Below are 24,805 nucleotides of genomic sequence, written 5' to 3' on the forward strand. Positions count from 1 at the left end.
AAACACCGGCGCTCCCGCGGCAGCCCGGCGGCAGCGACGCGACGCGACGCGACGCAGCGCGCGCGGCCCCTTTAAGGGGCGGGCGCGGTGCCGGGAACCCACGTCACTCTCGGCCTCGCGCCTCGGGATCAATGAGCGGCGGCGGCAGCGGGGGTGGGGGGGGAGGGGGCGGGGCGAAGCCGGGGGGGCGGAGCCGCAGGGCCCGGCCCGGCCTGGCCCGGCCCGGCCCGGCCCGCGCCGCCTTTCGGTTTCTGCCTGGCAGGAAGGAGCAGCCGGGCGGCAGCAGCGGCGGCGGCAGCGGCAGCGGCAGCGCCCGCCCCATCCCGCCGCTTGGCGCCCCCGCCCCGCCGCGGCGCGCGTACACACACACACACACACGCGCGCTCACGCACACGCGTGGAGGGGGGAGAGCGAGCACCCCCCCCCCTCCCCGAAGAGCAGCAGCAGCAGCAGCGGCGGGGAAACTCTGCCGGCGAGGCGCCTGCCCCCGGCCGCGGCGGGCCGGCGGGGCCATGGTGGCAGGAACTTCCCGCCGGTGAAGGGCGGCCCGCGGCCGCGGCGGGGCTTCTGCGCCGGCAGCGGCAAGTGGGGCCGAACCCCCCCCCGAAAAAACTTCCTCGTCTTCCTCCCCACCGCCGGCCCTCCCCCCCTCCCTCCCCCCAGCCCGCCGCCGCCACCGCCGCGCCCGCTCTCCTCCTGCTTATTTTTATTTTCCTTCCTGAGACATGTCTGAGGCTCCTGCTCAGTGTTGCGTCAAGGTAAAAAAAAAAAACAAAAAACCCTCCTTTCTTTCCTTTTCCCCTTCCCTTCCTCCCCCCTTCTTCCCCCCCCCCAATACCGGAGGGGGGGGGTGCGCCGGGCCGGCCGGGCGCGCCGCCTCGTTGCCCGCGAAGTTTGCGCGGGGGGCGGGAGGGGGGGAAGGGAGCCGGGGCCGCCCGTCGCCCGCCGCATCTGGGCGCTGGGGCGGACCGGCGGGTCGCGTGGGCCGGTGTTGTATTTTGCCCACTTGTAAATATCACGCGGGCGCTGCTTTTTTTTTTTTTGTTAAGGTGAAAAGCGGTCACTGAGAGTTTTTTTTTTCCTTTCCTTTTTTTTTTTGTTTTGTTTTGTTACTACCTCCCCTCCTCCTTTACAATCAAAATGCAAGTGTGAAACTCTGCCGATCTGCCCCAGCACGGGGGGGGGGGGGGGGGGGGTCGGCCGGCCGGGGAGGGCGACTGCCCTGTTATTTGTCAATAGGGTGCGTGCGTGGAGGGGGAAGCAACTGTGGCCGCGGCTCGGGTTTCGAGGCACGGCTTTTCATGGCAAGCGGTTAACAGCGCGCTGGATGCTTTAAATTAATATCGTAGCGTCTCGCCTCTTGCGGTGCGGTGGCACTGGGATTGTGTGTGTTCTTCACCCTGCTATGAAGTTGGTAGAAAGTTTCCTTGCCGCGCGAGAGACGTAGCCGTTGGTGTTCCCAGAGAGGGTGGGCTGTTGAGCTTGTCTTTCACGTTGTTGTTATTATTTATGATTTCTAGTCCCCGCGTTTACTGGCGCCGCTCGTAAGGCAGCGGGAGGCGACGGGCCGGCTGCGCTCCCCGCGGGGCCGGGGTCGCGCCTGGCTGCCACCCGGCCTGTGCAAGGGGTTGCCCTCTGAAGTTCTGCCGTTTTCTAAGCGGAGGCAGCGTGAAGCTGAGACAATGGAAACAAAAACTGAGCTTCCTTTTTCGTCCAGATCCTTCCTAGCTAGCAGCCGGCTTGGAGCAGTGCTTCCCTCGCTCCTTCCCTCGTCCGCGCTTCGGTTATTGACTCGCTGGAGGAACCGCTTTGCCTTGTTGCCAGCCTGGAGTCTCCCTCCTGCTCGCCGCTAATCCCGTCCAGATCAGATACGCTTTAGTGGTTACCTCTCCGCGTCTGCCAGGAAAAGGTGACTTCCAGACCCTTCTGCCGGGGTCGTGGAGAGCCTGGAGTAAAAGCTGACTTATCCAGCTTAAAAATACGAAGCTTTTTCATGTGTCTGTCCTCTGCGTTTGTACGTTTACGGTGAGCGTCTTGCGTTTACTGCCGTTTGAAACTTCTGGGTTCATTTGCTTTCGGGGGGGGGGGGGGAAGTTAAATGCATTGGGGCCTGTGTCCCGTGGAGTCTCGTGGCTTAGAGAGTCCGGTTTGACTTTTCATAATGCGGATGGACAAACTGGATAATGGAGTATTGTTTGCCTGTTGCAGTATGGCAAAATGCGAATGCAGGCAAAATCTGTACGATTAACTAAGCAAATCCCTATGTATGCAAACTGAAATATAGCTACTGCTTTTCCCCTGGTAACGTAGGTACTGTTTTTTTCCTAGTAAATGCTACAGAAACGTAGGATGTTATCGTCATCCCCATGAGTGTCCTCAGAAAGTAGTGTCACTATGAGTTGTGCTTGCTTGTTTTAGAAGTGGGTCTTTTTGAGAATTTGAGGCTTACTCTTGCTCTTCGCTGAGGTCGACAACAAAACTATTACTGATTTCGCTAACGGTAAAACTGGTCCTTACCAAGGCGTATTAGAGTCGTATTGTCAGGAGTCGGACACGCAGAAGTTTTCCTGAGTCTTTCCTCCTGTTTGAGCTTAGAAATGAAAATATGCCAATTATTCATTGCATTTAGAAGGATATTGTGAAACTGACTTTTTAGCAGTGACTAATTCTAAACATCCTGGCCTGAGCTTATTTTTATTTTTATATATATATTTTTTTAATGTGTGGTTTGTCTACATGCTCACGCTTCTATCTGTCTTTGTATGAAGACGGAAACTACTGCCTGGGTGAAATACTTAAGACTGTGTCCAAAGTGCTGGCAAAGAGCGGATTAATCGGAATGGGGAAAAAAAAAAGGCACTGGCGGGAAAGTAGGAAGGCATTTTTTGATGATGGTGATAATTGAAGATAATTTTTATAGTTTCAAATACAGAAAGCATATGTTTTTGGACAGAAATGTGAATTTCAAACAATGATGTCTCTTCATCAGTCAAACCGTTCTGGGTAACTCTCATCCATTTGTTTCTAACTACCATTGCTTTTCTGGATGCTCTTTTCATCCAGACAGGTGAAAAGCTAGTTGTAATGAGCTGATGGAGTTAGGAGAGGTTGTTTAAATGCTGGCACGATGCACAAGTACGCTCCGTGGTTCCTCGCGGACGTGATTCCCAGCTGACAGCGCGGTGGGCACAGGGGAGCGAGCTCCGCACCCTTCTCCAGCTTCGCTGCCCAGCTGCTTCGTCGCGCTGAAAAGCAGCCAAGGGTTGCGCGGGGCGAGCGCTGAGGAGTTTCCTTAGGGGCTCGTGAGCTGGAAGCAGTGGTGCGAGTGGATGTGTTTTGTTTTGTTTTGTTGTTGTTTTTTCTTTTTTCCTTGCCTGGGCACAGGGCACGGCTGCGCGCAATAAATAGCGCTGCAGCTGGTGTGATGAGCCACGGGACGCTGCTGTGAAGGGAGCAAAGGCTGGTGCTTTGCGAACGCCCGAGGTGTTCATCCAGCGGTCCCTCTGTCTCACCTTCCTAGAGAAGAACTCTAATACAAAGATTTGGGAAGACTTTGAGAAGTTTCAGTGTATATTTAACTACTTAGGATCAATATAAACTTGCAGTAGCCTCTCAGCATGTGTCAAGTACTGATCAGTAGGCATGTGTAATTGTATATTGATAGGTGTTTGCTTTCTGGCAAGTATGTGTACGCACTTGTATGAACTTCTGCTTGGAGAGAGGAGTACAATGCTGAGATCCTGATCTCGCAAAAGTAGACCTGGTAACTCCAGTGAAGAGATTAAAGCTGCAGAGAGGAGGTGTTGCTGAGATTCAGAAATTAAGATCTCGGGGGTCAGAGATTCGTGTGAGGATTGGACCCTCAGTGTTCACTACCATTTAGGACATAAACGGTTTCTTTTGCGTGAGCCGATGGGCTGGAGGCTTGTGGTAGACTCAAGCCTGAGATGGCCTGAGGGTTTTGACTTCTAAGTGGTTTGAGCTGGACGCTTGGTGCGGTTGTCATATTTGGACGTCTCTTTTCATCCCAGCTGTTGGGGTGTCCGCTTCTGTAGTAAACCTGTCTCTCTGAAGCTGAGCCACAGCAGTTAAATGGTATGTTAGCGTAATCGCTGCCAAGGTCTCGGCCTTCCCTCCATACGGTATTAGTAAGTGACCCTTATGGCCTCTCCTTTCTTCTTGCCAGGAGGGAGAACTGAGGCACGGGGAGAGTGTGAGCATCTTGGCCAAGGTTATATGACAGACGCTCAGAGGGAGCCAGGATTAGAAATGAGATGTCTGGCCACCGATGCCGATTTTTTGTCATTAATTAAGATCCATGTTCGTTTAAAACCCCACCTGGGGATTGTGAGGATCTCCCCATTTTTTTTTTCCTGAAAGGCTCAAACCTCAGCAGCTAAATAAAAAGGCCTCAGAGGGTATGGTTTTAAAAAAAAAAAAATTTTTTTTTTTTCCTTTCTATAAACCTGGCACTTTTACTCACCTTACTGTGGTTGGTTGTTCTGTGCAACCATACAGACAGTTGCGTTGGCACAAGTGTGCAGTTGTTGTGGGGCAGTGGGGACCGGGGATGCGAGGGCAGCTTCAGACCTCTCAGGCCAAGGCTTCTCCCGGCCCCGGCGTCCCTCGCACGTCTGGCTGATGCTTGAGACGAGGGCGCTTTCTGTAGGCAGCGAGCACTGAGTGCGCGGAGCCTTCCTGCGAGTTGGGTTTCACAGCTGACTCCAGCGTAGGTTTTATGAAGTCGTATGTTGGCTGATAGCAGCGCTTTCCCGTGCAGTGAGCTGTTTGGGGCTCTTGTGATCGCAGGGACCCCGCAGGAGTCGGTACAGATCCCTGTTGCTTGAGGCCTCGTTGCGGCGTTGCTCATTTCAGATTCAAGAATGTGCTTTGTAATGATTAAGAAAGAAAGAGAGAGAGAGAGACCGCTCGTGGAAGCTGAAGGGCAAAGAATCAGCCTAACAGTGGAGCTTTCAACCCTAACTTGCTTCCTCAGGTTTATTTAATTTTTAAGTAGCGCTTTTTGTCTCTTCATTATTGCTACAATGTTTTTGCAAAGAATTCTCCCCCGCGCTTTTTTTAATGAGGAGATATACCTAAAACTTCCCAGTCTGAGGGGCTACTTGGTGTCAGGCAGCCAGAATGCTGTTACCCTTACCCACGGCGGAGCATTTGTTTGTGCAAAACACGTTCCTTAATGTTTATTAGCAAACTTGCGTGTGAGGAGGCTGATCCTACTTATGTTGGTGTCAATGACAAAACTCCCATAAAGTTTGGTGGGTGTAGGACTGAATTGGAGGAGACTGGAGTTTAGCCGTACATACTTATTTACCACCTGATTAATCACTTAACTCCTTGGCACCGGCTAAATTTAATCCCTCTGAAGCAAAATTTTACTAACACTGTCCCAATTAAGCACTGGTCATTACTATTCACTGTGTCATTATGGGCTAAGCGAGTTTCCTGGGAGGCAACCCATTAACACAGCAGCCCCGATCTGCAATGCCCCAATTAAACAGAGGATACTTTAATGATAATTTACATGTATATTGCACCGTGCAACTCAAAGTGCCCTTTTGTAGGGAAGCAGCTGAGCAATGCTCTGCTGATAGAAATGCTGATAAGCAGGAGATGAAGTCTCGTACAGTTATGCAGAGCTACGTTTTCTGCCTTTGAGAAAAGTTGTCCGAGTCCGTCAGTGCCTCCCAATGGCAGCCCGGATTCTGAAGTCTTATAAGGAAGGCTTTCCTAATAATCTGCTTACTGCGAGAAAAGAAGAGCTAAGGCAACCTACATTTTTGATCAACAGTCTGGCTCTGACCTGCAATCCAAAACTGGCTATTTTTTGCATGCGTTTGTTTTGGATTATCTTTGAGTCAGTGCCTTCAGCCGGGCATCCCCAAAACAAAGGCAATTCAAAACAGAGCGAGCGCTTCTGAAAATGTTTGCTTTGGCCTTTGCTTCCCCTATCTGCAAAACTGGCATAAAATAATAATGAGCCTACCTCTGTTGGACAGCAGCGAGGCTTAATATTTGTAATGCAACATGGAAATGAATAGTGTTTGCTATAGAAATCGGTGATGGAGAGCGATGCTGATGCGTTCCTGGCTTCTTAGGTCACGTGACATTTCGGGAGTGGTGGTGGGTTTGAGGTTTTTTAATTGTTCTTTGGCTGTTGGCTTTTTTTGAGTGCTCAGCAGAGGTAAGCAGCTTCTGCCAGAAAGAGCAACTGTTCCAGCTTCTCCGCGTCCGTAAGGCTGGATCTGCCCTGCGCGGGCAGGGTGGTGTTTCTGTGCGTGCGAGCTGCATCGAGTGCTGCCGTGGGAGAGCTGGGCCTACGGTACTGGCCAGGTTTTCCTGCCACAACCCTGCTCCTGGCCCAGGGAGGGAGCTCCTGGGCAGGACAGCGGCCAGTGGCAGGATTTGATGGCCAGAGCAATCCCAGCAGCCTTCCTAAGGCCACTGTCTTTTCCCTGGGGGAAGGAGGGCATACCTCTCTGGTAGATCGGACGTATGTTCATCATCTGATAAGGGAGGACCCACTTGGAAAGACGGTGGCTGGCAGTAGGCTGCTAGCCTTGTTACAACAGGAATTTTTTTGACCGCAGCCCATCCCTGTGCAGGAGGGAGCCCGCAGAGGACATGGACTGCCCCAAGTGTGGTCTTGAAGAGGCCAGGCACTATAGGGCAGCTCTCCCGGGACCACGCTTCTACATGTGGTTATGAGTTTATCAGATGGGAGATGGAAGTACGCTTGCCAATTTAAACTGTAATTCCCAGTCTCCTCGATGTTGAAAGCCATGCTTTAGCAGGCCGGCCAAACCAAATGGAGCCCGGCTATGTACTCAGGTTTGGCCTGAGCAAAGAGACCAAACGGGCCACCAAAACTACCCACGCTTTTACCAGCAGGGCTGTGGCAATCTGTTCCTACTATCGTGGACTGTTTTTTAGGTCTACAAACCAAACCGTATTTAGACAGTATTGGTTCTAGTGTTGATGAGTTGTCTTTAGGCAATGTTTTATTGGAGCGCAGGGGACAGCTGTTCTCTTATCTTCATCTTTAATAGCACAGGGACCTCAATATGGTTGACTAGATTATTCTGAATTTTTTCAGAAATGCCACCGCTGGCTGGAAAATAAATACAGAAGACTTCAGCTGAAGTAGAATTTGTTTATGGAGTGCTTTGAACTGCGGTAAATACAGGCTCTAGGATGGAGTTAGCCTTTTCACTGATAGATGTTATTGCTTCTCTTCTGTAACGGTGCTGAGCTCCAAAGTGAACCGACTGTAGCAATTAAGCGAAGCTATAAATGATTCTTCATCTAAATGATTTTCTAAAGGTTATTCCTTGTTAAGCCACATCTTTACTTCGGTGTTATCCTTGTATATTTTGCGAATGGTGCCGTGGTGAAGACAGTCTGGAGAGAAAATGGGTAAGAAAGAGAGAGAGCGAGCAAGCGATTCTCGCAGTGGCATTAATGTTGGTGTTCTACAAAATGTTTGCATAGGGAAATAAATAGCGTTGTAAATCGTTTTAAAGACACGTGTAACGCCAAAAGTGGCATTGTGTGCCCCTATGGGAGTCGTATGTTATTACAACCCCACAAAAATACTTGAATGCAACAACCAGGCTTTACGTGTTAAACCATTAACAGCTGGCTAGTATTAAATCCAGAGATCCAGAGTTTGGATTTTTAAATAAAATAAAATGCTGTTTATATAAATAGGAACTGGGGGTGGATTATGCTTGTTTGTTTATTTTTTTTGTTTTTTAAGCCAGCTAGCTCAGGTAGAGTCTGATCAAGCATGGCAATTATCCCTGTTGAAGTTTTTTGAAAGTTTAACCTGGAGGAAACCAACTGGCACACTCTAAGGGGTCTCCTTAAAATTGATGGAATGAGAATGAGAGTCTTTATATAGTTTTTATTTCCACATAGTATGGCTGAAATGATTTTTCCATTAGGGCTTTAATGAGATGCTCCAAAACATCTATTAACGGCAACTCCGAATGTTTGTCTAAATTGTATGGAATTCTGTGGAAATCCAGGAGCTGGGAGTTTCACCAGATCTGTGACCTGCGTAATAAACATGCCAGAGATAGTAATGCTAGAATTTGGAGACCAGATTTATCCAGTTAGTAAGTAGGGCCACACTAAGGCATTTTGTCTTTCAGTATCTGTAAACCACATTTCCCATTTCTTTTCCTTTTTTCCCTAAAAAGGATTTAATGTAAAAGAGGCTGCCATCATTGACGAGGCACTCACTGTGAAACTCTGCTGATGCGCTTGGAGGTCAAACCCAGTACTGGGAGAGCGAACCCAATACTGCAGCAGTATTGAGGAGCTTCTTCCTGATTTCTAGGAATTTCTAGGTCTGTGCTGGGATCCCCTCCCCGGGAGGGAAGCGATGCTTTTTTGTGCTGGTGGATTAAGACTGGAGAAGGTTATTTTGCAGCACGTTCCCTCTTGAATGGTCAGTTCTTATCCTTACTGAGTGCTTGAATATATAAGCAAAGCCAAACCTACCCCCTGCCCCTACCTAAGCAGGAGTTGGGGTTATGGGTGGTGGGACGCGAGGAGCTGAAGGCTCTGGTGTAGGGCAGTCGATCAGTCCCTGGCATCTCTGGTGGCCCCATGGAGAGCTGTGCCACGGTGTGCCCTGCTGGCAATCTGCACGGTTGTGTCACCATCAAATGACTTGAGCAAAAAATGGGTTCTCTGTAAGGGGATTCAGGGAAGAATGTGGAAGCGGCTTCCTGGGGAAGAAGGGCTGCAAAATATTTTGTGACGTGTGGCCTGAGAGATGTGCTGTGCATTATGGAGCAAATGCTGGGCTCAGGCACGTGGAGGATACGATGTCTTTGCAGGTTACTCATGCCAGCTGAGTCAGTGGAGCCGTGACTGACTGTAGGCAGGTTTTTATTACCTCCCAACTGGGACAAATTACAACTTCTTTAAACCTCGAAGTAAGAAGAGGGTGAATTAATAGCATATACGGTGCCAATTAGCGCAGCCAGCTGGACCATGCTGATGGGCAGTGGCTCTGATGGCTTGGAGAAGTGGGCAGAAGGTGAAGTATTTGAGCATTTTTCTTTTTCTTTTCTTTCTTTTTTTTTTTTTTTTTAGCCCCTCTTGGAAATTTATGAGAGCAGGGTTCATCCATGGCCCTTCTGCTTAGCGGAAACAGTGAAGTCTCCTTGAGCTGTTCAGTCTTGTTTAGCTGCTGCTGGACCTCCTAGAACTGATTTTGCACCCAGGATCATATTTTAGGAAATGACTTTGTGGATGAAGAAGAGAGGAAAAAAATAAGCTCAGCTTTCAGTGGTGGTCAGATAGGCAAATAAAACTGTAGTAGGAAAGGAGCAGAGAGTAAAATAGAGATTATCTGTGTGTTGCAGTGTGAATCCACGCTGCACACCGGTTCTGAATGCAGCAGCTATTTCTGATTATTCCAAAGGCATATTGTGGCACCAGAAAAGAGACAGAAAGGAGATGTGAAGCCGGCCAAAAGCACAGGGAGGCCTCCATAGGAAGAGAAGCGATGTTGCCTAGGACTGTTTGGCTTGGAAAGGAGAATGTTGAGGGAGTTTATGATAGAGATCTATAAAATCACACAGTAGTGGTGTATGGCGACCAATTATTTCTCTCTATTTTTGACAGTACAGAACTAGGGCAGGCTATGAAACTACCAGCAAGCAAATTTCAAACAAGTACTTCATCTTTGTTGTTAAATTATGAAACTCATTGCTGCAGAACACTGAAGGCTAAAAGTGTAAATGGATTAAAAAGAAGGTGGAAGAATATGTGGAAAACATTAAGCATGAGAGCTTGCATGGAGAAACCTAAAATTACACCAGGGATAGATCGCTTTTCCTGTCTGTTTTGTTTTTCCTGAGATGGAGACTTCTTGTCTGTTGGAGACAAGATGCTGGGCAAGAGAGGTTGTTGGTCTCAAGATGTATCGGCATTCAGACATTCTAATGTAAAATTTTGCACTCTGGAAAGCTGGTCTCGAATGATTTATTATTTTCTTCAGAATTGTTTCCTAAGTCTCCGTCTCAGCCCCAAACAGTCTTGCCTTCAAGAACACTAATTACTTGTACGTGGCAGAAGATCTAAGGAAGAATTTGTGCCTTTTTAACTCTAGGAGGGATTCGTGAGGTCTGGAGTGCTGGGGCTAGCAAGAGATTGGCTTTGTTGTTTTAATTCTTGGGATTCGAATGAAAGAAGGGAAAACCTTCAGGGAATACGTGGAAGGGGAATTACAGATCCGTATTTGAAAAAATGGACATTTTCTGGTTTTAAGGAAGAGACTTTGCTTCTATGAGCAGTGCTTTTCCAAAGGTCTCCGAGTTCCCATTATTACCCATTTGAAACGTGTTCCTGAAGCAATCACTCTTTTTCACATCTATGACAAATGGTCTCCCAACTGGGAGAGTGTAAGAGTTGCTGCTATCGCTACCTGGCCAAATGTTGCAAGCGGTCACTGGACTCTCATTTGCTAAGAAATGCTTTAGACGTTGTACAGACCTTACATTGGGCTTTGATTGTGTATTTTAAACTAGTAAACAGAAGAATGGATTTACCACATCAATTACAATATTGTTTTGCATATGTACTTTTTCGTTATTTTTTCCTAAAGAGAGACCGATCCACATTAGTGGATAGCCGTGAAAGCATATTGATATGCAGCTAAATATGGCCTTCACGATAAATTTAATTCTCCTCTCTGCTAATCTATGCAATGTCTGCCAGCATCTATTTAATAGTTAGATGGTCTCCTATAGATCTAGTTAAGTTTTTATTTAATGTTTTGATTTTGGAAAATGATGAATGACAATTTTTTTGCTAGGTGATTAATTTTTTACTTATTATTTGTGATCAACCACTTTTGGCTTTGCACTGAAATGTAATTAAAAATGCAATTTCCCTTCCTCGCCAACCTCTTAAGCATTTAATATAGTTATTAAAATAAAAAGCATGTTTTGATAAATGTACATGAGAAGGGAGCGTATGGTACATTTTGAGGTAATATTATTTAATTGATAAGTAACAAGCTTTTTCCTCAAGTAAACTTTTTTTTTTTTTTTAAATTCTGGTCATACTGATCGTAGAACAAGTAGGTTTTGCTCTCTCACACTTCGTTTTTATTTGTTGATTGGAAAAAGAAAATAAGCTTCCTGTTTCTGCAGCTCTAAAGCATTTTCCAACTTTGAGTATACTAATCACTGTAATGAGTTAATTGACTAAATTGAAAGCAGAAAATATTCTCTCTGTACCTGTTGCCAAAAGCTGGCTTGGCTCTTTGGATGGCTCAGGTTCTAGGTGTGTAATGGTGGTTCCCACTATTTCCAGGGGTATGACTTTCTTTCATGCTTTAGCACAAACTTTTGTGCTTGGCATTTATCTTTTTAAGTTATTTTCCTCTATTACAGTTATCAGTATACTCTTTTTAAAAGACATACCTCCTTAAAATTTCATATGAAATTAAAGAAAAGCTTATACCTAAGCAGGTTAGACCTTGCTTAAGTTGGCCTGCCCCGTCGCTGTGGGCAGCTCTGACATGTTCTCCCGTCCTACTTGGTGGGGTGAGTATTGAGTATTGAGGACCTCACAGTTCCTATTGCTTCTCCACAGGAGGCTAAGAGTGATAATTGTACTAGCTGAAATGATGATGATATAAGGTGAACGTAAGTATTCATGGAAGAGAAGGTTAGTTTCCTTGAGCCGAGAGCAGAGTTTCTTAATCCCCTGGCCGTTTCCCATCAGTAGTCCACAGAGCACTCCGTCATATACAAGTTGGTTGTATGGACCTTAGTCTTTTAATTGGAAGAGAAAAAAGCCCCCCCCCCCCCCCCCCCCAAAAAAAAAAAACCCAAAAACTGAAAATGTATCACTTTCTTAACTTTAATTAAAAATAAACATAGGTAGACTCATCTGTTTGTCAGTGTGTGGTCTGCACGCAGATGAAGAGAGCGTGAAAGCAGTGGACTCCACAGAGAGAGACAACTCCCACTATGACTTGCATGCAAAAGAAGCTCAGCAACCTGCCTGAAGTAGGGCTTGGGTTCAGAGCGTGTTTAAATTTGAGCATTACAGTGTGCGTGAGTATATTTAAATTTGTATTCTTTTAAATAAATGAACTGAGGGAATAGCTGGAAGAGAGGTGGTTGGAATTATAGTTTTCAGGGGTGGAAGAAGCTCTATTTTGGTTGCTTTCCATGTAATACCTGAGAAATAGAATAGAGGCAGCCCTAACAGCTTTGACAGGTCAGCAAAATTTTTCCTACCTACTCAAATTACTTGCTGCTAAAAATGAAAGGCTGAGTTGGTACCCGTGCTCCAGGAAATACGATAATTACATACGCTTGAAAAATAGAGACACTTTTGTTCCAACAAACGTGTCACTGTGGGCTTTTTGAGAAAAGTTTTTGTCTTAGTTTTGAAAGCTTCAGCAAATTGGTCACCTGCAGGTTTTTCTCAATGTATTCTGGTGATAAAAGAGCCTGAGTGATCAGTCCTGCACTTCAGGGATGGGGCTTCAGTCTTGATTTCCATCAGAGCCCCCAGAGCGTGTTGCTCTGAGCCCATCTACCTTCAGAGCCCCAGCGAGTCAAAGACATTCAGCGCTGCTGCGAGATGTAAGCTTTGACATAGCGAGGCTTTCGCTCCTATGTAGGTAGGTTGCCATGTGAATCAGAGATCTGGTGTCCATTCTTCTTTTCACCTGCTCTAAGCTATCAGTAAATGTGAGATTATAGCAAGTTTTTGGAGTTTAATGGAGGAAGGAAAACAGGAGCCTGGGAAGTAGGCTGGGATTAGGAGCGAAGGAATTAAAAAGCGAGGGAGAGGAGTCTGCTTTGACAGCAACTATAAGCTGTTGGACCTATTGCGGACTCTTGTGGAAATTACAGGAATTTGATTTATGAAGTCATGAGAGGCAGAGGGCAGATGAACATAGGAATGGTTATTTCTCCTCACCTGGAACAAGGGGCATTAAATGAAAACAGCAGCGGTTTTAAAGGGCAGGAAGCATGTTTTCACACAGCATACAGTGAGCTTACAGAACTTACTGCCAAAGATGTAATATAGGGCCAGACAGGTAATTGGTTTCAAAAAAACAATTTATATTAGATAGATCTATTCAGAACCATTAATTGCAAAGATACAGATACAATCCTTGGCTCAGAAAGTCCCCAATCTGTAGATTGCTGGGAGAGTGTAGAAGGTAAAGTTTAATTTATTTCTTACACTTTTTTCCCCTGAGTATTTCTTACTGGCCATTACTGGAGATGTGATACTAGCTTAGATGGACCTTTGCTCTGACTCTTATCTACTCTCTTCCCCCCCCCCCTTCAGGTTTTCCTATATGGTGCTGGTCTCCTTATAGCTTTGAAAGTGGAAGAATAGTAGTTGAGAAGACCAGTAGTGTGAATCAGACCATCTGCTCTGCTTCTTGCTCTCGATTATAATGTTCCTTAGCAGTGACGCCCTGACCATCTGAAATTCATGAGACGAATGTTCTTCAGACTGTGAAGGACTTCTCAGTGAACTTCGTTCCAGAAAATACTTGGGGATTTTCCTGTCCTTGACTCTCCTTTTTGGCTGTGACACCATTTATTGGCACTAAGTGCTTTGACCTATTTTACTTCTCTAGGTTTTTCCCAAGATTTGGTTGACAGAGGGCGAAAAATGCATTAGATTCTTAAATAATTCAACCCCATGTGCTGTTTCAGCCACACCTCTCCTGCTAATTGATAAGAGGCTCAGGATGCGTTTGTGTGGATGGCATGAACATTGAACCACCTGACTGATGAACAGGGCAGTTCCTGTGCTTCCATATTTATTCTATCAGCATGCTTCAAATCTGCTTTGGAGTGACTGTCTTAATTTGATAGTTCAGTCTCTTTGCCTTTCAGTCAATCTCTGACTGTTCTTTTCAAGCTCCTAGGAGTTGAGAAAATTGAGGAGGAAGTGTTGTTTACTGAGTGCCCGGATTTTATTTCTTTACACAAAACAATTAAGAAATGGGTAAGCCTGCACACAGGATCTTCTTCTGGGAACCCGTATATACAAAATGTTTTTCTTCAGTACAAGTGAACGATTTCTTGAACCATGCTTGTCCTGCAAATATTTGCATGCCTTTTACCGATCCCTGCGTCTAAAGCAGAGTACTAAGGCACTCCGATAACATAACAACTTACTCTCGTGTGGCACGTATTTGTCCTTCTTTAGCTGGGGCAGAGCCTGAACTTAGTTATAATGCCTGTGCTGATCAACTTGTTCACCATTAAGTGGCTCCTGAAGTCCTGTCCCTGTGCTGGCTCAGGCGCTGCTTTGGGCGACAGGCTCTTCTTTGGCTGTTCCCAAGTCCTGGCTATAGGACTTGAATGTCTTAAGACTTTCTGTCCACCACCAACATGGTAAAACAAAAGCAAAAATTCCTGGAAGACCCTGGCAGCTGAAGGAATTGTCTTTTCCCAGTGTTAAACGGGGGAGAATAATTTTATCTTTCTGTGCAGAAAGGAATTACTTAAAGGCTGTCCATGTACTGCATGTGGAGTCCGGACATACGCTTTCCTGATTATGTGTGTCAGCACGGAAGTATGTTACCCTGTGACCAAGGAGTATATTGTTTGTCAACATCTTCAATTTCTAACTTCCTGTTACCTTAGTTGTTGCACTCAACTGTTTTAACTTTTGGATTTCTACCCCAGACTTAGGCTTTGGGTATCAGTAATTTCAAGGACCACTGAACTGGGTGCTGAAGTGCCCGCTGGGGACAAGTGAACAGTTTAACTGTGAACTCTTTAAGGCAGCCCTGTTTTTAGGCTGGGTGAAACAGGGCTAAATTTTTTAATGCCTGCCTTCTTCAGGGCTCAGCCTGCTCCTTTCTCACATTTCCTAATGCATAAGCTGTTCATTCATGCACAGTCTTCATGCTGAGTTTTGCTCCAGGTTTGTGCCTCAAGTTTTACCTCTTCTTTCATACGTTTGTAGCCACAGCCCTTAAAAGTGGTGGTGACCACATTACTGGGAAAACAAAATCCTGACAGATTGCAAAGACCTTTTGTTCTCCGTGTCACTTGAAATAGGAGCTAAATGATATGCCTGGTTTTAGAAAGGAGTGGTATTCTCTCTGATTTTTTGTCCTACCGGTGGAAGAAAGCCTGCAGTCTGATAATCTATATGGTGATACTATGGTAAACTTGGAGTGGTTTAGACCATTAATGGAAAGTGTTTTAGCTTGGATTTCTTAACAGGGTGTCAGACGAAAGGATAATGTTAGACTTTTTGATTTTCCATTGCTGCTGGCTTGCATAACGTCTATCTAAAAGGGAAAGGCAATGCACAGATCTCAGCACGCAGAAGTGGCCGGCTGCTCGCGTGGCCAGGTCGTTAACTTCCTTCCCTCCATTCCTTGCTCTCGAGTCCCACGGCTGTCCATTGTTAATTACACTAGCTTGGAGCTCGTTAAGAAGCCCTGAAAGCCAAGCGTTTTTCCAGGTGCAAATCCTTTGTGCTGAGACACTTGTTTCTCTCATGGCTCGAAGTCCATCCTCGATTATGCCTGCTGATTTCTGAAATCTTTGACTGTGTGGCTGTACCACACTGTCATACCGTCCCTCCCAGCCTGGGGTAGCGTCTCTGTGAATGACTATTAGCTCACGTCCAGCTTAGTTGGGCTGACATGAAGCTGCTTACTTCTTAGCAGATTTTTTAGCACTCTTTAAGGGCACTACAGAAGTGCGCTGCTGTTATTATGCTGAAGTAGTTTGCTGAGGACTTTAAATGAATGTAATGTGGTAGCGCCCTGAAAGATCTTGTCCCACCCCTTCCGCTTTGCCCTTCCTTGCGCTGGCACAGACGTCTGGACAGGCAGGGACTGGGTAAGGGAACAGCGCTGGATTAAAGTGGATGGCTCGTGCAGAAAGAGAGCAGGGAATGGTGTGGAGGTGGGACGGGTAGCTGGGAACAGGAGGAGGGCAGGGCCCTTTTTTCAGTGGCGGTGCCAATTGATGTGGGATTAGAGCGTTGATGAAACTCGGAGTAAAGTTTTGGCCAGACTTGTTACCTGTAATCAGAACCAAAGCTTTTAAGGGTTCCCGCCCACTTTCGTTATTACAAGGACTGTTGCTTTAGGCTAGGTAGAATCGCTGCTGCAGGAAAAGTGGTCGCTGTTGGCTTTCAGGTGTTAAAACGGGGCTCTTGGTTTGCAAAGAAACCATCCCTCCTTTCCTTATGCCGGTAGACGCCAAACTGCTCAGCACGGGTTGCTCCTTGGGCGTGCAGGGTATAGGTCGAAAGATTGCCTTGAGGTACGGAATGAGCCCGCAGGTATCAGCATGAAGCCCCACCACTGCGATCTGCCAGCTTCCTACTGCACTCCAGTTTGCTTTCTGTTTCTAACACACCTTGACTGTGCCAGTTTAAGTTTAATTGTAGGAGCGCGCTACTCTAATAGAAAGAAGCGCTTGCGTGTTCTGAGTCTTCTGAGATAGCCTGAGAGCGCTGGATACCAAACGCCTCGCTTTATGATTGCAAATTTATGCCGTTCTGTCCTGCTGGTGCTGACAGACCGTCTGGACCTGCTTAACCATGCATCAGAGCGTGAAGCCTCTTTGGGTCAGGGGAGGAAGTTCATCTCACATGCCTAATCTAGAGGTCATTTCAGAGTTTGTTATCTATTAAAATGGTGTCCCTGAAACACACAAACATGGAAATGATACGTTTAGCCCATAAATACTAGCTCCTTGTGAACCGTGCTCGCCATGGCTTTCCTGGGAGCTCAGTATATCCCCTATATGGACTTTGAAGAGAAAGTCAAAGTGTTTGTGCCATCCTTCCTGTAGAGAACTAGGCCAGTTCATAGCTCTTGTTTTATTTTTCTTACACCTTCTCTGCTGGCCTTGCGACACAGTTATAAAAATATACCAGCCTGGCACAAATTCTAATTATATTAGACAGAAAGAATAGGCTTGGGGTAAAGGTATTGTACAGAGATATTTAGGGCTTTAGTTCAGTCCCAGCTTTGGCACTGCATTCTCTGTGACTTTAAAGTCATTTACTCTTTGATTGCCCCTCCATAAAATGCAGCGTCTAGCAAAATGGAATCTGATCTTGAGTAGAAACTGTGTACGCTTCCATAATGCGAATGATTAACAATGATTTTGCCCTAACTCCTTACTTGGACGATTAATACTGCAGGATTATTGTCAAGAGGACCCAGGGTTTAACAACGCTTGGATATGATTTTGAGCAGTTCACGCTTTTTTTTTTTTTTTTTTAATCTTTTGTTTTGGTCTCTGTCTAAAGACTCTCAAAGTCACAATTGCTGCCCTGAGCCACGGCTAGGATAACAAACTTAAAATTTAATGAAAATTAAATCTGATGAAAATGAATCTGATGAAAATTTAATGAAAATTAAATTTAACTAATATCTGCACGTGTGGAACTGCTGAGCTATCAGTTTCGTATAACCCCAAGATTGGAGATTTGGGTAGATTTTGGTGAGAGAGTTCCTTCTGGTTGATGGCGGCTTAGATCATTGTGCTGAAGACTTGAAAAATTCTCCTCCCTCCTCCGAAGTTACTTGAAAAATTAAAGAAACTTTTCGGTTAAAGGAGGAGAGAAGCCGCTCTGCAAGACCCAAGCATCTACCAGAGATTATCAGACAACAATGTTTTACTGGCACTGTTCTCTGTGCTCCATTGACTTTAAGGGGCTTTGGCTGAAGCCTAATAGAGATAGTTAGGCAAGAGGTAAGTGAGAAAGGAAAACTCGTGATTGGTTAGTGGTAGTGACCATAACAAAAACTAGCCGAAGGACAAATTATTTTTGTCACACAGGTGGTAACATCACTGCTTTTAAATTATTTTCCAAAAGTTCAAGCATGAAATAAGATGTCAGTGGTTTTTTTAAAAAAAATAAAACAAACTCAGATTTCTAAGGATTTGTTAAGAGCAAAGTCTATTTTTCTCTTTTTCTGAGGCAATGTCATATAAAACAGAAGGATTCAGCATTTCAGAATTCTGTTCTTCGTTAGTTTTTCCTGACACGACATGAGGAAGTTGACTGAAACACCTTTCTCTCAGAAAACAGACAGAGCGACACTTTCTAATTAAAAGTTCTGATGAGCTCTACTGATCATGGTACCAATGGCAGCAACAATAGGAAATGGTGGTATTAAGTAGACTTTTTTTTAAGGCCAGAGGGTCCCATGAGAAGTCATAAGAGGAGGCATCTCTCTCTTAACCAGGGTTTCACATCACACCTGTGACACCTGCATGGCAGGCAGATGACAACCCTCTGGGCTTTTTATTGGTGACCTGCCCGCACTACTAACTGTCCCTATTTCATGTCCAGTCCCAAGTGGCACAGGTGACCACCTGAAACTGTGCAGATGCTGTAACTCTTTGTCCGGCTTCACGTCTCGGTCCGATGGGCAGCCTGGTCGGGGAGGGACGCAGCAGGCAGACCTGCTGTCTGATCACCTACCTGCCTCCTCCCTAGGCCCCGCTCAGGGTTTTGCAACTTGAGGCCCAGCATACTGTATGGGATGGCCGACCTTGCCCGGATGAGTTGCCTCTCTGATGTGTGTGTGTGCTGCTAATGGGAGGGAAGGGAGGTAGGGGCACAAGGCTGCTCTCCACTACCCTGTCTACGTGCATTGGGTAGAGGCATCTTTTCCTCCCGAGCCTCTGTATTGCTTCCAACTTGGAAAACTAATTAGGCTCAAATACTGGGGAAGTTATTTTTATTTTTTTTCTTTTCTTTTCTCTGCAAAATGTAAAACACCCAGGAGATCTCTCAGACAACATGTGATATTGGGGCAAGACCTGCCTCATTAGTTTGGGTGGCTGCTGTCCACCTATCTTCTGTTCTTCTGTTCATCTGGCTATTATTTTTTCATCTGTTCCTTGTGTGTACCGCGACTGGAAAAAAATCTCTATTTATTATAGCCCTTTCCCATTTGCTCATCTCCCCCCTCCCCCCCCCCCCCCCCAAAACTCTGTTCACATCTCGGAGATACAATTTCCCTCTTTTCTCCCATCTGTCCCCAAATATTTTGCACCGTTCATAGGTACCTAGCTCTTGAAGCAGACTGGTAGTATTGCAGACCCATTCAGCATGGGCTGAATGACTACTAGATACTAAGCAGTGAAGAGGTCTAATGCTGAATCTATTTTTTTTTCTTCTTTTTAATTTAAAATGAAAAGAAGTGCTTGATAAAACACTTTGCTATATATAGATAGCCATTAGCTTTGGGAACATTATAATTATCAAAAAGAACTCCTAAATATTAGAAAGTGAGATTTTTTTTTTTCTTTTTTTAGGGAAACAAATTATGTAAGAATGGAAATGCTTGGTTAGAACATGAACATCAGCTTCCATGTTAACCCTGCTGAACGGCTGCACGTAGCCCTACCTGCTTGCCTTAAATACATCCTATGAGCGCCCCTGCTGTACTGGTAGCAGAAGCTCTCTCTGCTCTGTTAAGGGACAGCAGCTCTGACCTGCCAGTTGGCCCTGGGCTCCCAGGATTACTTCCTTTCTACTTCCTTTTCTAGGTGGAGGTGGTCAATTTTGGCCACCTTGTTTGGGGAATGGGCACTTTCCAAGCTACAGCAGCTGTTCCTACAGAATCTGCATCCGTCTTAGGGTTATTTGAGCAGCTGGGCAGATGATTTTGAAGCTGCCCGTGCTGGAATTGCTTATGTTTCTGAGAGTCACTTTTATTGGATCCATCTCTGAATTAGATCAGCTCCAGCAATTTTATTGCACAGTTTTTTACGAGGGACAGTACAGCAGACAAGGAAAGGTGTGTGTATGTGTGTGGGAGGATGTTTTCAGCCCTGTAAATAATAATCTGCAAATCTACATAGGTCATTTGTTTTCTCTCTCCTTACCTCCAGAGACTGTTCCTGCATGTTTCACTGGTGAGTTTACGTTTCTGTAGGATGCCGGATGCTGATTTTAGCTTCTCTCAGATGCTCTACATGAGAGTGGTGGAAGTGTTGGGGGAGGGAGACCCTTTTGAGCGTCTTCCCTGGCCTGTGGGGTATCCCTATGAAGAGCTGTTGGTACTTAAATGCCTTGAGAAAGGACAGAGGGGTAAGTTCCTGGGAGAGTTTTCATTGCCTCGGGGACACCCGAGGAATTTCACTTGTACGTGTAGCCATTTTGTGGTGAGTGTAAATGCACCGTGTGCTACTCTTCTTGGAGCTGGGGCGCCTTGAGCACTTATATTTTAAGTAGCGGTGTTGCTTGTTTTCTAGTGCCCCTTCTGACTCCTGCAGTCCTGAGGTTGTGGTGGATTTTTGGCCGCCTGTGGTTTGAAGTGGAGTTGCTGGGACTGATTGTGTGTGTTAGGAATAGCACATTAGAAAATGAGAGGTTGAGAGGCTTAAACAGCTTCCTGAAAGTGTGGGAGTACAGGCCAGAGAAAGGAAGAGAAATCTTTTTGAAGCTGTATCCGTGCTTTACATGGACAAGAATAGCAGGCAGAGCGTACTGGCAGAGCGGTCCAAGGATAAGTGTGGCCATGTGGCAAAGCACTGTCTCAGTAAAAATCACCACTGTCCCACCAACAAAACAAGTTCTTCCAGCCTAAGTACAGTTTTGTGGTTGTGTCCACCGTAGGCACTTGTGCCAGCAGAGCTGTGCTAGAGCTGATGGACATCAGTAGCTTTGCAGGTGTCTATAGTGTATGTGGCCCTTCTGAACTGTGGAGGAGGTGTGAGGGGCAACTTGGATTAAGTTCCTCTTATCAGGTCTCGTGTGAAGTGCACTGCGCCTAGGAGGAGAGGGAAAAGCGATTGGGTATTCTCCCATTGCAAACCTGTAATGTGCAGGGTTGTCATGCCAGGTGTTATTTCATTGGTGCTTGGATCCTTCCTCTAGCTCATGCAAGGTACTTCCTGGGAATGATGAAATTCCTCATTGTAAAGCCAGTTGTGCTAGGTACTGGGTACACGATGTATTGGTGTGGACCGTAGTGACTTGCTTCCGGGTCACTGTAACAACCAGTGCTCTAATTTATAAGTCTTCATTTACCTCAGTCTGGTACTGAATGCCCTTCTCAAAGAGTTTCCTGCCTTATTCTCATGCACAATTTACAGCTAAGGCTTGTTCCCAGAGGTATTAAAAGGCCTACAGGGCAAGCTCTGCTTTTTTTTTTTTTTTCTTTATTAGCTTACCCCCTTCCCCAAGTCCATGTCCTCTTGCCCTTTTGCAGATCTCTTCTAGATCAGCCAGCAGTGCTCCACTGCCTGGTTGGATGAGGTCCTACTTCTTGTCTATGGCGCATGCACATCTAGATACTGCATTAGCAAATTATCTTTGCACATGCCACAATGAAAGAGAAGGGCAGTCCTTCCCTACCCCATAAGCGCCCAAGTAACAGCTGAATGTGACAGTGATCCACAAGCCTTTTTTTCCTCTTCCAGATTGTTTGGAAGATACCTTGGCCACTGCTTGGGCAGGAAAGGGAGGAGGGCAGAGTGCAAACACTAAGGGAAGTGATCCACTGGGCAGTAACTAGGCCCTGGATCCATGGTGAAGTGAGACCCAGCTTTTGTCTCATGTTTCTGGTTTTACAAAGCAAATTTATGTCATTTCCTCTACTTTTCTCATGGGGAAACTGAGGCAAAGAGCAGCAAGGGTGAAAGGGGAACAGCTTGTTCAGCATCTCCCTTCTGAAGCTGCAAATAGCAACCTGCTTAGTGCTAGCCCAGTGCTTTGGGCACCTATTTAACAAAATGTTTAAGTATGTGCTTAACAGTAAGTATGGCAATAGCCACCTTACGGTTCCCTCTCTTATCAGAGCAAGAACTGTTCTCTGAATGCGAACTGCATGGCCATTTGCACTTATGCCAGCCCGTTAGTATCCCCCAAGCTTTCAGCAAGGACAAAGCTGTATCTGCTGGTGTTAAGGATGTCAGTGCTTTGCCTAGAGAGCTTGTGTTACCGGTTAGGATTAAGGAGATGGAGCAGACCATCATCCTTGCCAGTAAGGATGTGTTACCAGTTGGGTTGCAGGAGTTGGAGACAACCTGGCAATCGGCTCTGGGATAGGGTTAGATTGAGAAGAACTTCCTGAATCTCCCAGGGGTGCTCAGAAGGTACACACGCCAGTGGCACGGGGTCACCAAATAAACACTTTCATACAGCAGCGTAGTGAAACCTATTAGTCATGCCTTGAGCATTTAAATGACGTAGTACCTCACTTTAGGGGAAAAAACAAACGGCAAACCCCAAACCAAAATGAGCAATGACTGTTTCGATATATCTGCTTGCCTGTCCTCAAAGAGAGCTTCAGTCTTTGCAAATCGCTCTGGCATAAAATGTGTCACGATTATGTTAGGAGGCAGACTTAGGTCAGCAGGGAGAAGCTGCTTTAATGAACCAAGGGTTTGACAGCCAACCTAGCTCTTGTAAGAGCAGCAATTTATTGTTGCCAAGAAAATTACCTTTTCCAGGATCTCGGGTCAGGACCTGTTTGCGGGAGGGTGGGATTAAAGTGGCTAGGAAGAGTGTTACAACTCCATTTGCTGCTTGAGTTCTCATCGTTTATCATATGAGACACTGTTCATTTTTACCCACCTAGGCCAATAGCATTCATCTAGTCATTTTGATCTTCTTGGGGTCTTTGCCACTGCCTTCAGAAGGATCTGATGTAGAGCTTTCACCTGTATAGGATTTACTCAGTGGCACTATTTACAGGAGGACAACTTTCAGGATCATGTCTCTGGAATTCATATATTTTTATTTCTTTTCATCTATAGATTCAGGATTTTTGTGAGCATTGTAATCTCAACACCAGGACTTAATCTGCTTTCATTATTAGCAATGGGAGTTTTCATTACTAATTGCCACAGAAATAAATTCTAGATCATAAAGGTGGGATCAGAATGATTTTCAGTTGTGTGTGATTTGTCTGTTACACTAGTTTTTGAGTCATGCCATGCACTTTCTAAAATTAGAGACTAATGTATGCTATTTAAAGAATCAGTCTGAACCAGTCTCTAGGCCTCAGTTTCCCCTCGTTTAAAAGAGGAAAAATACTGCTGTACTGCCTAGTAGTGCTGAGAGACTTTAATTATTCTATTTTCTGTACAGCATTTAGTGAGCCTCAAACGTAATGTTCCATGGGCTATAAGGGCAAACTAGTAGCGATAAGGGAATGGTATTATGTATGGTGTTTGAAAAATGTAGTTTACTTAGTTTCCAGGGAAGAGAAGCAAATTTTGCAAACGGTTGAGGAGAGTGTTGAAAGGTGAGTGAAATAGCAAAGAGAAGACTGATGACTGAAGGAGAACAGATATTGGTCACTGCTATAAAGGTACTATTGAACTGTGAAGCACTGAATTAACTCTCGACCTCTTACAATTTCCTAGCCAAAAGGGTTAAGAATAAGTTAAATAAAATGTATCGATAGTGTTTTTCCTCTCCTTAAATGGTTAGTAGAAAGCTAAACCCGAGACAAAGGAATATTTTCTCATTTTTCTCTTTTGTTTTGGGAGACGTATGGGACAGATGGAACTGATGGTATCAGAAAGGGATTGCTCATCTTGCAACGCCTCAAAAGCTCAGGATTAGCATCCAACTGCACTGCTGATGAAGGAAAAAAAACATACTCCCCTCTTTAAGAAACTTGCAATTGGTGATGCAAATTGAGGGGACTCACATAAATCAAATCTGAAACTTGTCTTTAAATCACCTAGGTAATTGGCATACATGAGATTTGCATCAGATAATTTTGCTGAGCTTTCATAACCAAACTAGCAGAATTGTGCAAAACTTGTATGATCTCAGATTTTGTGACTTAGGCCTGGCTCCTTTAAATGTGTGCTGAGATTTTTATGGACCCGCATTTAGTTTTGGCCAAATATAGGTTGAGTGTCTTGATAATTTGGAGGTGAAATAATTCAAAACTTTTATGTTTACAATGATGATCATGGCTGAGAGACTAAAACAACAGCTCTTGAGCTGAACATTCCCAAATTTGGAAGTCTGAAATCCACATCTGGTTAGAATTTTTAAATGGAAAGTTTTTATCCTTTTAAAAAAAAAATTCACTGATGCTTAAACTTAAAACAACCACAAAATAAATCCTTCGGGAAAGACAAAACATTATATGAAGTGAAAAAATTTGGAAGGAATCGATTGCAACGCTTATCACTCTAGCGTCCTTAATTCACACTATTAATTTCTTATTGCTCAAGAGAGAAGGTGGATGGTAAATGAAAACAAGGTGTATTACAAACATGGTTCAATGGACTTTCTCTCTTGGACTACCTCTCAGGAGGAAAGTTAAGGGTTAATAATTTGCTGTGTCTGCTCTTGACATATAGATTTAGTCATCACACACCAAGAACACAGTTCTACAAATGCACATGCAGAGTCCCACTGGGTTTGATGGGATTACTCATGTGTCTGAATGCCTGCAGGCTCGCAGCTCAGTTTTGTATGATTATTTTTTTTAGAATCCTTTTTAAAAATACACAGGAATTAAGCAATTTCCTCTGCACAGTGCCTGAGCCAAAGCCCACTGAAGTCACTGGGAAGACTCCCACTGTTTCTAGCAGGCATTAGGATCTGTCCCATATTCCTTATGGCCTAGTCTGCTTGGAGGGGGGTGAGCGAGTGGGAGAAGTTAACTGTCTTAGTTCTTCTAGAATGGCTATCTTGGCCTAATTTAGTTACCATGGAATAAATTATCCAGTTTACCATCAGAATAATTATTCTGGAACAAAAATACTTTGATTCCAGAATTGTCTTCATAAGGGGAGCTGCTCTGGAA

General features: G+C 45.2%; 1 protein-coding gene across 3 annotated transcripts in view; it reads left to right on the top strand.

The window, feature by feature from the left end:
• Positions 1–244: 244 nt before the first annotated feature.
• The window catches only part of ETV6 (ETS variant transcription factor 6), a 137,102-nt gene continuing 112,541 nt past the window's right edge, over positions 245–24,805 (top strand). Inside the window, exon 1 of one of the 3 annotated variants that reach the window (XM_068952947.1) lies at positions 245–758. In XM_068952947.1, coding sequence (XP_068809048.1) covers positions 726–758 — 33 coding nt within the window. In that variant the 5' untranslated portion in view covers positions 245–725. Of the gene's footprint in view, positions 759–1,455; positions 2,026–24,805 lie in introns of those variants that run through there. The other 2 variants (XM_068952957.1, XM_068952966.1) reach the window with 2 other exon arrangements.

The sequence above is a fragment of the Struthio camelus genome, chromosome 1, assembly GCF_040807025.1.
Source record: "Struthio camelus isolate bStrCam1 chromosome 1, bStrCam1.hap1, whole genome shotgun sequence".
Taxonomy (NCBI): domain Eukaryota; kingdom Metazoa; phylum Chordata; class Aves; order Struthioniformes; family Struthionidae; genus Struthio; species Struthio camelus.